This window comes from Sinocyclocheilus rhinocerous, unplaced genomic scaffold (genome assembly GCF_001515625.1).
Source record: "Sinocyclocheilus rhinocerous isolate Xijiao unplaced genomic scaffold, SAMN03320098_v1.1 scaffold1285, whole genome shotgun sequence".
Classification (NCBI taxonomy): domain Eukaryota; kingdom Metazoa; phylum Chordata; class Actinopteri; order Cypriniformes; family Cyprinidae; genus Sinocyclocheilus; species Sinocyclocheilus rhinocerous.
This window is the reverse complement of record NW_015645559.1, coordinates 1,001,083-1,015,997: the sequence shown is the minus strand read 5'-3', so window position 1 is coordinate 1,015,997 and position 14,915 is coordinate 1,001,083. Positions and strand designations below refer to the sequence as shown.

The window sequence follows — 14,915 nt, the reverse complement described above, 5'->3', positions numbered from 1 at the left end:
CCTTAAAATTACCTAATGGAAGGTTTGTTTATGATTGACATTTACTTTGTGGTTTACAGTATTTGAACTTACGCTCTTGCCCACATCATCTTTGGAGCTGACCAGGTCCTCCATTTCAGCACGAAGGGCTTTATTGGCTCTTTCGAACTCCTCACGGGCTTCTTGGGCTTCTTCGAGAGCTCTGGCTAAAGACAGAGCCTTGGTCTCCTTCTCTCTGGCCTCGGCCTCTGCGCGATCTCGCTCATCTGCATACTTATTAGAGATGCTCTTCTCTTCAGCAAGCATCTGAAAGGAAATGGCAGAAATGAAGAAACTCCCACATCCACTGGCAAAACGAATTGATTCAGTAGACATGTAAAGTTTTGAGAAGTAATCAGAAACCTGATCAAACTTCTTCTGTTTCTTCTCAAGGTTGGACACCAGCTGTCTCTGGTTGTCCAAATCCATCAGCGTGTCCTCAAGCTCCTGTTGCAGTCTGTTCTTGGTCTTCTCAAGCTTGTCATAGGCTGCTGTCTTCTCCTCAAACTGAGTATTGACCGCCTCCAGGTCTCTCTGCAGCCGCTTCTTACCTTCTTCTAAAAGTTCTACGTTACCTGACACCTCATCCAGCTTCTTTTTGAAGTCAGCGAGCTGTGGACACAAGGGATATTCAAGCTGTAAATATTGAGGCTTTAATGGAGCAAGACCATTGATTATTCATCTTATTGTAAACCTTACCTGAATGTTCAGTGTCGAAACGTGCCTCTCCACATTCCTCTTTGCTTCTGCTTCCTCCTCAAGCTGCTCCTGAAGGGCATTACGGTCATCCTCCATTTGACGTAGTTTGGTGGAGAACTGGAGCTTTTGTCTTGTCTCTTCAGCCAGCAACTCCTAAAAATGTCAAAATGCAAGTCAGCCAACAACTGAAATCCTGTTCATGCTGCTAAATTATGCTTCTGCTTTGAAGCTATAAATCAAAGAACACTACATAACATTGCATATACCTGTGTATCTTGCACTTGAGAGGTTAAGCTAGCCACATCCTTGCTAAGTTTGATGTTCTTCCCCTCTGCTTCATTAAGAAGGTTGGTAACACTCTCTAGTTCCACCTGCCAGGGCAAGAAACACGTTAAATACACAAGATGTTTGAAGTAACAAACATGTTTTACTGTAGGTTCTACCAAAAGTGACATAAATATATCTAATAATACATCCTCTGCCATCACTCACAGTGATTTTAGAGACCCGATCTCCCAGCTCGGCTTTCTGCCTCTCGCTGTCATTGAAACGAGACTGCAGGTCAGCAAGCTGTCCTTCCACTTTCTTCCTCTTGTGTTCCACATCCTGTTTGCTCTGAGTAAGAGAACGGATCTCCACGTGGAGTTCTGATGTTTCCTTCTCCAGAGCTTGCTTGGCTTTCTCCAGGTTTGACTTTACCTAAGAAGCATTTCATAGATGTTTTACATTAGCACTAGGAGTTCTTCAGAATGCAAACATATGAACAGAAATAACATTGATATTTGATATGGTTGCCTACCCTCTTAGACTGCTCCAGCTGCTCTGTAAGCTCCTCCAAAGCTTGGGTATGTTTCTGTCTCATCTCCTGCACTTGGGCCTCATGAACACGGCTCTCCTCCTCCATGGCTTTCTTCAAAAGAGTCACCTCCTGCTCACGTTTGGCCCTAAAAAATATGCATCCTGACAATCAGGTCAATGGTGTCTAGTAAAGCCTAGTAAAATCAATACAATGCATGTCAGATTAAAATGCAGATCTTTGTATCTACACACACCTGAGCTCCTGCTGAGTGGCTGTGGTGTCCAGTGTGTCCTCCAGCTCTGATTTGAGGGCTTCAAGCTCTTCTCCCAAGTCTCTCTTGGTTTTTTCAGCCTTATTCCGGGCAGCCCGCTCTGATTCTAGATCTTCCTGAAGATCTGAGATGTGTCCCTCCAGCTCTCTGATCTTCTTCAGTGCATTGTTTTTCTGAGCTGTCTCATCCTCCAATCTGAAACAGAAGCGCAAAGGGATTACAAAGGTTACTGTAGGTTTCTGTGTGAATTATGCATGAAAGTATCTTCATACGAAATAATATACAAAAAAAAACATGCATTTTAACATTTTAAATGAAAGATCTGTATACCGTGCCAGTGCGGCCTGAAGTTCCTCCTCTTTTTTAGCTAGCTGGGCTTTTAGATCAGCAATCTGAGCTTGAAGGTCAGCAATCTGCTCCTGAAGGTCATTTGATTCACCCTCCAACTTTCTCTTGGCCTTTTCCAGCTCCTGTCGAGTCTTTTCCTCTTTCTTCAAGCGCACTACAGATTATATAAAAAATATTATCACTTATAACTTAATTCAGTGAATTAGACATCAATGTGATTGATTTCCATACAAACATTGTCATCATGCATCAAAAGTAAATAATGGACAAACCCTCCAGTTCTGAGATCATTGACTCATGCTTATTCTTTAGCTTTGTCAGGTTTTTGGATTTTTCTTCTTCTTCAGCAAGGTTTGAGCTAAAGTCTGCTACCCTTTCTTCTAGAAGCTTCCTCTCCTGCAAATAGAGTACTTAAAATTGAACACTTCAATTGCCACCAAAATATGTCATCTTAAAACAAGAAGAAAAATCTAATTTGTTAAAATTAACCTTCTGTAATTTGTTGTTTTGGTCATCTATCATCAGGATATCATCCTCTAGCTTCTTGATCTTGGCATCACAGGTAACCTTCTCCAGTTGCAACTTCTGACGAGCATCTTCTTCCTCCTCAAGATGTTCCTCAAGATCCTTAGAACATTATTTTAGAGACAAGAGAGAGCCATGGACTAAATAGAAGCATTTAAAGATATCTAAGGACTGAATTTGAAGAAGTGCTTGTTGCCTGTGAATGAAAACCAATAAATGAAAACCTACTTTGATCTGATCATGCATTTTCTTCTTTTCCAGTTGTAAGGCTGCACCACGATCCTCCTCCTCCTCCAACCTGGCCTCCATCTCATGCAAGATCTCCTCGAGTTCTTGTTTTTTGGTAGCTAACCGTACTCTCATTTCCTCCGCCTCTGCGTAGAGCTCTGTCTCAGCCTGCAGCTTCTCCTGGAGCTGGTTCCTTTCATCCATAAGCTACAGATGAAAGGATCATATTGTATGATCAGTGTATGATTAATTGCTATTAAACACAAGAGGACAAAGTCAGGGTTTCGTCATACCTGTGCATGTTTCAGTGAAACGTCTTTTAGCTCTGTCTCAGATTTTTGTGCAGATTCTTTGGCTCTTTGGAGCTCCTCCTCCTTCAGACCCATCTCCTCTTCTTGGCGTGTCACCTGGAGGAGAGGCTTCACCTGTGGGCATTGATGGAAACATGTTTAGATGAATACTAACAGAAACCCTTTAACATATTACTAAGAAACCAAATTTTTGCACCATATTCAACCAGTTACAGAAAAATTGGAAATTTAGAAGATAAGAAATGTTTCACCTTGGTGAAGAGTCTCCACCACTGCCAGTTCCTGAGTTTCAGATAAGCAGCACAGTTCCTCTGGATCACCTTCATAGCTGTTAGCTGTTGCTGCCTCTTAGCAAAGGCCCTGCATAGAGTTTTAAATAAGAATAACTCAAATTGCAAATGACCATTTTGAAAAATACTGTATTTCTAAACTCTACCCACTTTCTAGCTAGGAATCCCCTGGCCTGTGCCTGGAAGGCAATGATAATGACTGTGATCTTCAAGTCACGCTCCTCTTCAAGCTGGGCCAGGACTCCTGTGCGGAAGAAGATTTTGCTCTGACCAATACGGTACAGGTTTGGGTCCAGGTCCAGGTACTTGATCTACAGAGAGGATTTGGTATGAATAGATGCCACAATTAGATACAAGTTAGCAGAGTAATGAAATAACTCTGGCAAGAATACTGAAAAAATTCCATGAAGAAAAGAGGAGTAAAACGTGATGATGAAATCATTGTTGAGACTATATAAAAATGTGACTTGCAAATGTAATTGTTCGATGTGCTGCAGGCATCTTGGCTTTGTTCTCTTGAGCAATAAAGTCTGATTTTGCATCTGAAACTTCCTGACTCAAGAAATTATTTTTTTATTATAAGATTTAATTGGATAACATCTTACCATCAGACAGCAGGCCTGCTTGCCATCCATGAAGCCCTTTGGAATAGCACTTGGTGCCAAGATCTCATATCTATATGTCAAGGTAAAATGAAAAGAACTGTATTACATCTGATAACCTGTACCATGCAATATATTTGGCACAACATATGTAATCACACTTGTATTGAACTGCAAATTGGAGTCCAGGTAGCAATGTATTTTTTACTTTTTGAATTCTGGAGATTTTTTATACTGTTTTTAACTTGTATAAGACAATAAGACAGTTAGTCTCACTAAATGAAAAGCTCAATCTAAAATAATAAAGCTACCCACCGCTGTCTGAACTCTTGGAAGACAATTCTGTTAGGGAATCCTTGGCGGCAGATACGAATGCCCTCTAGCACACCATTACATCTCAACTGTTCAAGCACCAGGTGGGCATCCAACTTTCCTGCCTGAAGGTGAAAAAAGTACCTTCAACATGCATATAGACAGATACAAAACTAGACTGAAAATGAACCCTATGACCAAACAGCATTGGTGCCACCAATTTTAACATGGTATGCAGCAGTGACGTACCCGTTTCTCATGGTTAGGAATAATGCAACGGACAAAGTTTGGCTGCGTGTTGTGCAGTGTGGTCATTAGTTTGGCCAAAGACTCTTTGTAAAGCTGGCCCACAGTACGGAACATGCCCTTCTTGGTCTTAGAGGCACCAGGTGCGAGGCTGTCTGACATTTTGGCAATGGTTTCCAATCCAACCACACGGTCAGCTGAGAAATAAAAAAGAATATAGATGTCAGCAATTATTTTGATCTCAATTACACTTTTGATGCAATACTGTGCTTTGATTAACCAAAACAAAAAACATGTAGATCATGTTTCTGTGACACCAATTATTAACATCCATTCAGTGGTCGCAGCTGACTGGTGGATAGTGTATGAGATATGAGAAGCATGTATAGCTGATACTGACCATCCTTCCACAGATCTTGCACAAATGGACTGGAGGAATTATTGAGCAGTGCTGTAACATTGTCATTTAAGGGGTCCATGTTCTTGGTCAGCCAAGCTATGGCATTGTAGTCCACCTAAGGTTGGGGTCATGATATTTAATACAGAGTGAAAAATTCACTAAGAATGAACTGTGCACGTCTGCATTTTGTTAACAATTTCCACAAAATTCAAGCTGGATATTATTATCACAACACAATTCCCTACAATATCTTGCAGGCCTGCTCTGAGTTCTGAATATGCCCCAGAGTCTGTATTTCTTGGGTTATTATTGCCTGGATCACAATACTCTTCAGATGTAAATCAATAAATAAATCTTTCCTTTAAGTCTGAACTCACCCGTCCAGCATAGTGAAGCACAGAGAATTCCGTCTTGTCCTTCAGTTGCTTAGGTTTAGCAAACTTAGTATGATTAACATGAGTGTTGCAAAGTTTCTCCACGAAGGAGACATCTGTTGCCTTTGGAAACCAACACTCTTCATCCAACAGAGCCAGGATGCCTGGAGGATTGTTCTGTGGAGGAGTTTCAGTAAAGTGAGTGACATTACATTCTGTAACAATAAGAAATCATTACTTCAACGTAAGACTTCCATCAAAAGTGTTCCTGTTACAGCAATTGCACAGAGCAAGAATCATTCTGTTCCTGCAAATCTACACACACTCAAACTTACCGGCCTTTCAATAAGCTCGATGCAAGGTTGCAAATCCAGCCCAAAGTCAATAAAGTTCCATTCGATGCCTTCACGCTGGTACTCCTCCTGCTCCAGGATGAACATGGTGTGGTTGAACAGCTGCTGAAGCCTCTCGTTGGTGTAGTTGATGCAGAGCTGCTCAAAGGAATTGTCCTGAAGGAGAAAAACAGTATATGCCATTAGCCTTAAAAGTTAAGTTTTTTTTTTTACCAAATGTAATTATTTTCTTTAGTTTTTTTCAAACCTCAAAGATCTCAAAGCCAGCAATGTCCAAGATCCCAAGGAATGAGGCACCCTGACGTTTCGTCTTGTCCAGTGCCTTATTAACTCTTAGAAGGATCCAACGGAACAAACGTTCATACGTGGCTTTAGCTAAAGCTTCAATGGCAAAATCAGCCTATAAGGGGAAAAGTATATTATTGTTAATACTGTACGTACTTCCGTAATGACAATCATGCAGGGGATTTCCAGTTTCATCACGGATCTGAGCGACATTACACACGTTCCACATCTTTACAATTGCAGCACAACTATACACTCTCTTCACCTGTTCTTTGGTTTGGGCCTTCTGCACAACCTCACGACCCACTTTAATACGTGGCGTCAGAATGGCTCTTGTGAAGTCTGTCACATTAATGCCTTGGAGATGGCAAACTTTCTGGGCAGCTGAGAATGAGACACACATTTCAGCAGTCATTTATTGATTTATATTAGTCTGAGAAGTCTTTAATTGGGCATTTTCCCCAATGTTTCTGACCTGTGTTGTCTGGCATGGTAGCCTGTTCCTGGTTCCTCTCTTTCTTGAACTCAATGTTACCCAACTGAAGCACAGTTGAGACAACTTTGAGGACATCTGACAAAAATAAATACAGTATCTCAGAATTATCTTACTAAATTCTTAATAAGTAGAAAATGTCTCTTGTTTTTAGGACACCATGTGTATTTTTCACTGCGTTTAATACCCGTTCTTTCTTCAACAGTGAAGCCCATGATATCTATGGCCTCCATGGTTTCTTCATACATTTCATCATCCTGGTTGCCTGTAATCTGGACATGGCCAGCCGAGAGGAAACGGTAATTGTTGAAGTTTTCAAGCAAAAGCTCCTCTGCCAATAGAGAATAAAAATCACACGACATATCCCAGCAACAGTACAGTTTATGCAAGAATATCTGTCTGTCATTAGGTATATATCCATGAAAAACTGTCCCCATATGCCAATATGTTTTCACATATTGAAGTGTCTCCACCTACCGCGTAATTTGTCCTGTGCTCCAGCTACCATGTAGTAGAAGATGTGGAAAGCCCTTTCAGTTTTTGCTTGTCTGATACAACGAGATTTCTCCAACAGATCTGAAGTGATTTGGACATTAAGGAGAAACTTTGCAGAGATAAAATATTTAAATTGATATTCTAATTGTTTATTAATTCAGGATGTGAGATTGATCTGCATCTGTATTTGGCTTATACGAGTCATCAAGGATACAGGTCTCTATGTTGGCTCCAACTATGAAACCTGTCACATCAAAGTTAATGCGGATGAATTTGCCCTGTGAAGAAATGATTTTGAAACCATTAATTAATTACAGTCTTGGTTGATCGGGGTAAAATCTGCTATCATACAGCATTCGCAAACTTACAAATCGGGAAGAGTTGTCATTCTTGATGGTCTTGGCATTACCAAAGGCCTCTAGAATTGGATTGGCCTGCAGTAGTTGCTTTTCCAGCTCACCCTACAGTACCAGGGTTGGAAAGTAATGAGAATCATTCCATAGAAAACACTTCAAGGAAGAAAAAAGGAGAATGGGACATTCCAGAAGATTGGAATAAAAAAAAAAAAATCAGAAGACAACTAACAAAAGGCCCTCCTTTAGATTATACAATGCAACTTTTTAATTATAAATGTTTGGCAGGACAAAATTGCGAAATGTAATACATTTAGCCACAAATTATTTCTTAACGTGTGCTTCAGATACTTAAGATTCAAGTACCTTAAACAGTACACAAAAAATTAGGTCATGTACATTTAGATGGGTATAATCCCCTTAGATCAAAAGAATGCTGTTCTATTCGCTGCCAAGTCTTATGCAATGAGAAGCCCTGCCAAGCATGTCCACCTTATACAAGGATATCAAGAGCATTGGTTGAGGTCATACTAAGCATGTAGAGAAAGGACATATTAATGGGGTTCATGAAATGGATCTCAGTAATAGATCTTCAAGCGTTCACATTAGAAGATAAAAGTTACTCAGTGGGATGAAACACAGAGTCCTTAGAGAGCATCACGCTGCCTTTGCATCACAAAGCCTCTGGTGTCATAAAAACCACATAATTAGATTGTCTTTTTTAGACTTTAACGAGGCAGAAAAAGGTTTCAACCGTGACACAAACTTTCAATTACTTTCTTACTGAGCATCAAAAAAGAAAAAAATCTAGAAAAAGAAGATATCTACCAGAGACAGCTTGCCGTTGAGAAGGAAAGAAGATCGCTGATAGCTTCAGACACTGACAAAGAAAAATAAAGTAAACTAGAAAAGAAGGAGAAGAAGTGACATTTAGAATGATGGGGACAGAGAGACTGTTGACTGAGAGATTGTTGGGAAGAAAGAGGACAGTGTTGGTAGACTGTATCAACATTCATAAAGCACTTGGCTGAATCTGACAGCTTCTGTCAGTGGTCTCAGGGCAAAGCATATCAGCTAACAGATGACAGCTTCATTGGTCTATGCAGTGCCAGTCAGAGTATGTGAGTGCTGTGGAATTGAAGAGTTAACGTGCAGCGGAGTTGCGTTATATTTGAACTCAAAACATTAGTGTTTTCTCTTGCGCTCCATAGCAAATATAACAAGTAAAAAAATAACCCATAGTGCAATTACATGTCAGCAAGAAATCAACGCGTTTTAAACAAATTTGATAGACTATTAAGCACTCAAAAGAAAAGAAAGATGGAAAAGACAAAAATGGAAAATGTTTAGTAAAAATTCATGACGAATGGTGCAGTGTAGGGGACTTTAAAGTGTGGGCTAAGGGGGCGTTTACACAACATTGTTTTCAACTAAAACCATAAAACTTTTTATGCATTTTGGTCATTCATTTTGGGGGCCTAAAAAAATACTAAGTTTTGAAACACAGACACATTGTGTTTCTTTACAAAGTGAATCTACAACTACTGGCTTGGCGTACATAATACAGCATTTTCGTGGATTCGTGTGAATGTTTTTGTGTACAGATGGCAATGAAACAAACAAACAAAAAAATCCAAAAATGCAAAGGTAAAACTTTTTCCGTTTTAATGCATCAACTGTCGTGTAAATGTACCACAAGTGTTCCTTTTACATTAAACTAAAGTCTAATCTTCCAGATCAGTAGTCTAATAAAACTTTCAAACACACATACAATCATGCTAATGGACCATCGTTTTGGACCAATGTTCATGAAGTTAGAAAACAATGAGAGAATACAGTAGGAAAAAGAATTGGGTGCAAACTCGAACAACAAGAGGGAAATAAAAAAACCCAGAGTGGAGTTCGATTGAAAATAACTGTCGATTCACTCCACTCACATACTCTGATGTTCTCTCTCATTCACATACAATTCACCTTATTTAAGTTTCACCTAAAGAAAAAAACACCAATAATTTCAACCTTGAACTTTTCAGAGCCCAAATAAATACATTATTCTTACATGATAAAAAGGATATCAGAAGAAGTGTTTAGTACATTTCAAAGTAGTGCATTCAAGTGTAACGAAACTACTTTAGGAACCAAGAACATAACTATTATGGGCATACCTTTTAAGCTCATATGCATGGCAGTTATGCATAAAATGTCCTAAAACCAGCTATAATGTGTGCATATATTTTGGTTTCCTTGCATATCTCATGTGTCGTACCTCGTAAGTACACATTAGCACAGATCTACACTGAGATGGTATTTATATTCCTAATGCACACACATATGAGCTTGACAGATGATGCACATTAACCTGTGGTAGATTAATTAGTGATCAAGGAAAAATGAGAAAGGATATAAGATCAACAATTCAAAAGGCTATACGTTGGCATGCACACACACTGTGCTCAGACTGACCGTTTCAATGCCAGGCATCTGCTCTGGCAAAGAAAAAGTTAACCACATCTCAGATGGGGGAATGGCACACACGTGATCTAACGGCATAATCATGATTTCATTATTTTTATATAATGATTTTTTTTAAACATCATGCGAACACTGGAGCTCTTCGGCACATTTATTTAAACAGTAGCCATACGGGTGGTTTGTTTAGAGGGTCCCTCCATGTAAGACTAATGTCACTCTCAGTGAGAAACTCAAGCATGCAAACTCTCAAACCCACACAAGAAGGAGTTTTGCACAATCCTTTTTACTCACATAGGCAAACTGTTGTCCTGTATGTTGCTATTTGAGGAAATTCATTAAGGAAATTGTCATTAGATAAGTGTTAACTAAGAGCATTCTGTTGCATTCACTGGTTTTCCTTTAGCATATGCAGAAGTCTTGATTTCCTTGAGATACAAATGGCTCAGCAGCATATAATCAAAACATATTTCGGTATCAGGCAAAATAAGAGCCGGTACAAGAGTCAGCATAATCTTGTGATAAATGGGATATGATATCAAACATTAAAGCCTGAAAGGAGTGTTCTTATCTGTTCACAGTTTGACCTTTGCACATCATTACTTTAGTAATTACGAAAGGATTCAGAATGTCAGACTCTGATTTAAAAGAATGGGGTCAAAGCAAGGGCAAATACTGATGACTGAACCCATAAGAACTGGCTTGAGAAGAAGACAGAAAGAGTTTTTCAGACTGTTTGTACTTACAGCGCTTGTGTCTTTCTTGCCTTTGTGGGACGAGGCCACTACAGCCAAATACTGGATGACTTTCTTGGTGTTTTCTGTCTTCCCAGCACCTGATTCACCACTAGGAAGAAAGCAACAGTGAATGACAAAACTGTGTTCTTTTATTCAATAATACCTATGATCAAAATACCAGTTTTTGCAAGGTATCAAAAGAACAGTATTACAGTTTTACGTGAGATTAGGTTTTGGTTCTGTGTTAATGTCATAAAAATCAGTACATGTCTTGACACTTGACACTATATTTGCTGTGTAAAGAAGGTCATGTATTTTTTCAGCTTGTCCACCATATTTATGACCATCAACAGAGGAAAAGTAATGGCCGTGAATACAAAACACATGAACAGAGTTACCAAGAAAAGTATAAATCATTAGGAGAAAATTAGTTTGAAATAAAATCTTGTTCACCAAGGCTGCATTTATTTAAAAAACAGTAAAAAAGCAATATTGTGATAAGTATACTGTTGTCTTTTTTTTAAATGTAATTTATTCCTGTGATGCAAAGCTGAATTTTCAGCATCATTACTCCAGTCTTCAGTGTCACATGGTTCTTCATAAATCATTCTAATATGCTGATTTGCTGCTCAAGAAATGTTTCTTATAATTAAGGTTGACAACATTTGTGCTGCTTAATATTTTTGTGGAAATTGTGATATTTTTTGTAACAGTTTAAGTCTTTACTGTTACTTTTGATTGATTTTTTGAATTGTCATCTATATTTTACCTTGTTATAAGGGGTTACAGTGCACTATTGCCTTTTATGATAGGAAAGAGATATGACTGAACCTTCATTCTGACAAGCTAACATTTCCATATTAGGAAAACTGAGTCTGGGATCCACAGGCCCTGCTGCAGCCCAAGGGCTGGTTCTTTGGCAGGAGCAGGATGCCCTCAGATCAGTTCACGCAACACAACACAAATAAAGCCATTTTATGGGACACTTTATGCTGCATTGTTTGTAGAACCACCGTTTTTGACCATTTATGATACAGTAAGGTAAAATTCATGATGGTTATGGTAACTGTTGCCAAATGGTGATTGAAGTACTGGACTATTTCCATACACCGCGATGGATAAGAGGTATGGGAAAACACGTGTGGGTTTTTCATAGAGGCCTCAGATCAGTGGTTTTTAACAATCCATGTGTTTTTAACAGTTTAACAGTACGTTTTTAATAATACTCTTTGGGTGGTCATTCTCAATCTCCAAAAGACTCTTTGAGACAGCCTCAAAAAAAAAGTGTCTCCATGAGAGTGTTGGGCCAAGTGGAAACATCCTGATGTCATTAGAGAATTCTGTGCCCTAGCAACAGTTGCCCTAGAGCAGTTTAAATGGCTTCCATTTCCTATTCCACACTCAGAGGAAGTTTGCAGACAGTATCTATGGGTGCCTCCCACACTGACACATCGAATCAACACCATTTTATTTTAACATCCTCATATTTCACAGCTGTTTTATTATCACACATATGTAGAACAATGATATCACCCGTGAACATCAGTTTATGTCTTTTCAGTAGAGCAACAGCTATTTTTGCATGTTTTTTTTCAGGACAGGCCATGTTTTGTTATGGGGCCTGCACAGATGCAAACCAAATGCCCCAGTAATGACTCAAAAGCAAGCATAAATGAAGCCAACATGCTTGATCTGGATTTAGAATCAGGACAGGGGGCACATTTCCTGTGAATAGGCCGACTCTGAGGAGACATGACCCTTGGGGTTCATCTGCCTTGTTCCCTTCCCACTGCTGAGGACTTTTAGAAAAACATGTACTAGTAGAAGTTCCATGGTTAGTGTAACAAAACACTATTATTTAGCAATTTGTGGTTACCATTGTTTAACTACAGTAACCGTTGAAACATCGTAAAAATGTTTTTTGGTTTTTTTTGGTTTTATTTGTAGTAAAACCATGGTTAATTTTCGTAAGGGATAAGATATTTCAGCTTTATGACCTTTTGGTGACAATGGTGGTTGTTTTCAAACTTTTTTTTAATTAACCTCTTAAGACCCGAAAAAAGATTTTTAGGAAAAAAATAGATTTTTTTCATGTCTTTACATTGTTTAGAGCATAAAAAAAAATGTAAAAAAAAAAAAAAAATGTAAAAAATGATATTCCATTCATAAGTTATGCTATGTCCTTGGTAGAGGACATCGGGACTCAATTAAAAAAAAAAAAAAAAAGACATGAATGAACATGCATAGGCAAAAACAATAGATTTTTAAAATCACCAATACATTTTTAGTTTTCAGGATTTTTTTTTACCAAACTTTGTGTAAAGATGATTCTCAACTATGTTATAACAGAATGATTTGATATACCATTTTTCTTTCTGCAAAATGTGTGTAAAATGGCCATAAACGGGTTTTCTCATTATATACAATGTATCTATAAACTAAATCTAATTTGCATATTAATGTGTTTTTGGGGCAACATGTAATGAAAAAAGAAGTGTAATAATGGGAGTAATATTTGACAAGATTTTCATAATAATATATAATATTTCAGAGAATATTGAAACATATTTTCTTTCCCTATTAATTTGTTATGTCTCCCAAAATGCTAATAAACATGCTTTTAGTCCCAGTGTCCTCATATGAGGACATGTATGAAATCAACATCCTGCTTCGTACCAGAAAGTCATATTTTGATTTGAAACCCCATAACATTTTCCCGAGATGTTGATTTATGACAGACAGTTTAAAAATGTTAAATGATAATTACAAAATATTATCATATTTCCAAAAAAAATGTAAAAAAAAAAAAAAAATGTAAAAAATGATATTTCGTTCATAAGTTATTCTATTTCCTCGGTAGAGGACATCGGGACTCAATAAAAAAAAATAAAAAAAGACATGAATGAACATGCATAGGCAAAAACAATAGTTTTTTTTAATCACCAATACATTTTTAGTTTTCAGGATTTATTTTTTTTACCAAACTTTGTATAAAGATGATTCTCAACTATGTTATAACATAATGATTTGATATACCATTTTTCTTTCTGCAAAATGTGTGTAAAATGGCCATAAACAGGTTTTCTCATTATATACAATGTATCTATAAACTAAATCTAATTTGCATATTAATGTGTTTTTGGGGCAACATGTAATGAAAAAAGAAGTGTAATAATGGGAGTAATATTTGACAAAATTTTCATAATAATATGTAATATTTAATAGAATATTGAAACATAATTTCTTTCCTTATTCATTTGTTATGTCTCCCAAAATGCAAATAAACATGCTTTTAGTCCCAGTGTCCTCATATGAGGACATGTATGAAATCAACATCCTGTTTCGTAACAGAAAGTCATATTTTGATTTGAAACCCCATAACATTTTCCTGAGATGTTGATTTATGACAGACAGTTTAAAAATTAGACAGATTTAAATGATAATTACAAAATATTATCATATTTCCATAAGAGTGTCACTAAATTAATATCAGACATATTTGAAGACCAAGGAGAGGGAGTGGTCATAGTGAAACATCCAAACATTTAGTATCTCTGAAAAGCCCTGAATGTGCTCTGTACAGGACATCCAGACTTAAAACTGTGGCATGTATAGTCTCAGAGAAATACACCAAAATATAATATGAGGTCACAGGGTCTCAGGAGGTTAAAAGAAACCGGGAGTATTTATATATTTAATTAACCATTATTCATTTTGTGATTCCAGAAATGTCAAGAACTATATGTTCTTCAATTAGAACAATATTATAAGTTGTTGAGGGGGAGAAATATGATTGTGGTTTTTGGAGTCTTACTGATCCCAAACTTTTGAGCGGTAGTGTATATGAAATGTGATTTATGTTATGAAATGAGGTTTGATTTTATGTATTTTTTTATTTATGTATTTAACAAAGTTAAACACTTTTAAGTCATTCTGCAGCCCACTGGAAGTCCTGTTTGAGAAGCAGTACTTTAATAATACTAACAAGTTTAATTTATATAGTGCCTTCCCATAACTCAAGGACACTTTACAATTGAGATACAGCAGGGATACTTGTTAGACTAAAAGCAGTTATTTCAGCGATGCAAATAAAACAATGAAAAGAACTCACGTGCAAAGAATAGACTGGTCCTCTCGATCTATAGAAAGAAATGACAGACATTACAACGGCCCAAGGAAACTGTCAGGCTGGTGCTTATGGAAACTGCAAGACCATGTCGTTTTTGAACATCATGAAATACATAAGGGCTGCTTTTAAGCCTAAGAGGGAAAGTTCTTGACTGGTCTATGATGAATACCATTGTTAT

The 14,915-nt window shown here is 37.6% G+C and overlaps 1 protein-coding gene across 3 annotated transcripts in view; it reads right to left on the bottom strand.

Annotated features, from left to right (window-relative positions):
* Nucleotides 1–14,915, bottom strand: part of LOC107706684 (myosin-11-like) — a 29,930-nt gene that overhangs the window by 5,835 nt on the left and 9,180 nt on the right. For 2 of the 3 annotated variants that reach the window (XM_016510472.1, XM_016510475.1), the window contains exons 4-33: nucleotides 14,720–14,747; nucleotides 10,618–10,717; nucleotides 10,166–10,192; nucleotides 7,418–7,510; nucleotides 7,264–7,327; nucleotides 7,032–7,130; nucleotides 6,742–6,885; nucleotides 6,537–6,632; nucleotides 6,327–6,445; nucleotides 6,024–6,176; nucleotides 5,759–5,932; nucleotides 5,427–5,600; nucleotides 5,050–5,164; nucleotides 4,653–4,846; nucleotides 4,407–4,528; nucleotides 4,095–4,164; nucleotides 3,640–3,800; nucleotides 3,451–3,559; nucleotides 3,182–3,313; nucleotides 2,889–3,095; nucleotides 2,625–2,762; nucleotides 2,408–2,531; nucleotides 2,118–2,289; nucleotides 1,770–1,982; nucleotides 1,517–1,661; nucleotides 1,210–1,416; nucleotides 984–1,088; nucleotides 718–870; nucleotides 382–630; nucleotides 73–285 (exon numbers count right to left, since the gene is read on the bottom strand). In XM_016510472.1, the coding sequence (XP_016365958.1) occupies nucleotides 73–285; nucleotides 382–630; nucleotides 718–870; nucleotides 984–1,088; nucleotides 1,210–1,416; nucleotides 1,517–1,661; nucleotides 1,770–1,982; nucleotides 2,118–2,289; nucleotides 2,408–2,531; nucleotides 2,625–2,762; nucleotides 2,889–3,095; nucleotides 3,182–3,313; nucleotides 3,451–3,559; nucleotides 3,640–3,800; nucleotides 4,095–4,164; nucleotides 4,407–4,528; nucleotides 4,653–4,846; nucleotides 5,050–5,164; nucleotides 5,427–5,600; nucleotides 5,759–5,932; nucleotides 6,024–6,176; nucleotides 6,327–6,445; nucleotides 6,537–6,632; nucleotides 6,742–6,885; nucleotides 7,032–7,130; nucleotides 7,264–7,327; nucleotides 7,418–7,510; nucleotides 10,166–10,192; nucleotides 10,618–10,717; nucleotides 14,720–14,747 (4,100 nt within the window). The remainder of the gene's footprint in view (nucleotides 1–72; nucleotides 286–381; nucleotides 631–717; nucleotides 871–983; nucleotides 1,089–1,209; nucleotides 1,417–1,516; nucleotides 1,662–1,769; nucleotides 1,983–2,117; nucleotides 2,290–2,407; nucleotides 2,532–2,624; nucleotides 2,763–2,888; nucleotides 3,096–3,181; nucleotides 3,314–3,450; nucleotides 3,560–3,639; nucleotides 3,801–4,094; nucleotides 4,165–4,406; nucleotides 4,529–4,652; nucleotides 4,847–5,049; nucleotides 5,165–5,426; nucleotides 5,601–5,758; nucleotides 5,933–6,023; nucleotides 6,177–6,326; nucleotides 6,446–6,536; nucleotides 6,633–6,741; nucleotides 6,886–7,031; nucleotides 7,131–7,263; nucleotides 7,328–7,417; nucleotides 7,511–10,165; nucleotides 10,193–10,617; nucleotides 10,718–14,719; nucleotides 14,748–14,915) is intronic. The other variant, XM_016510474.1, reaches the window with a different exon arrangement.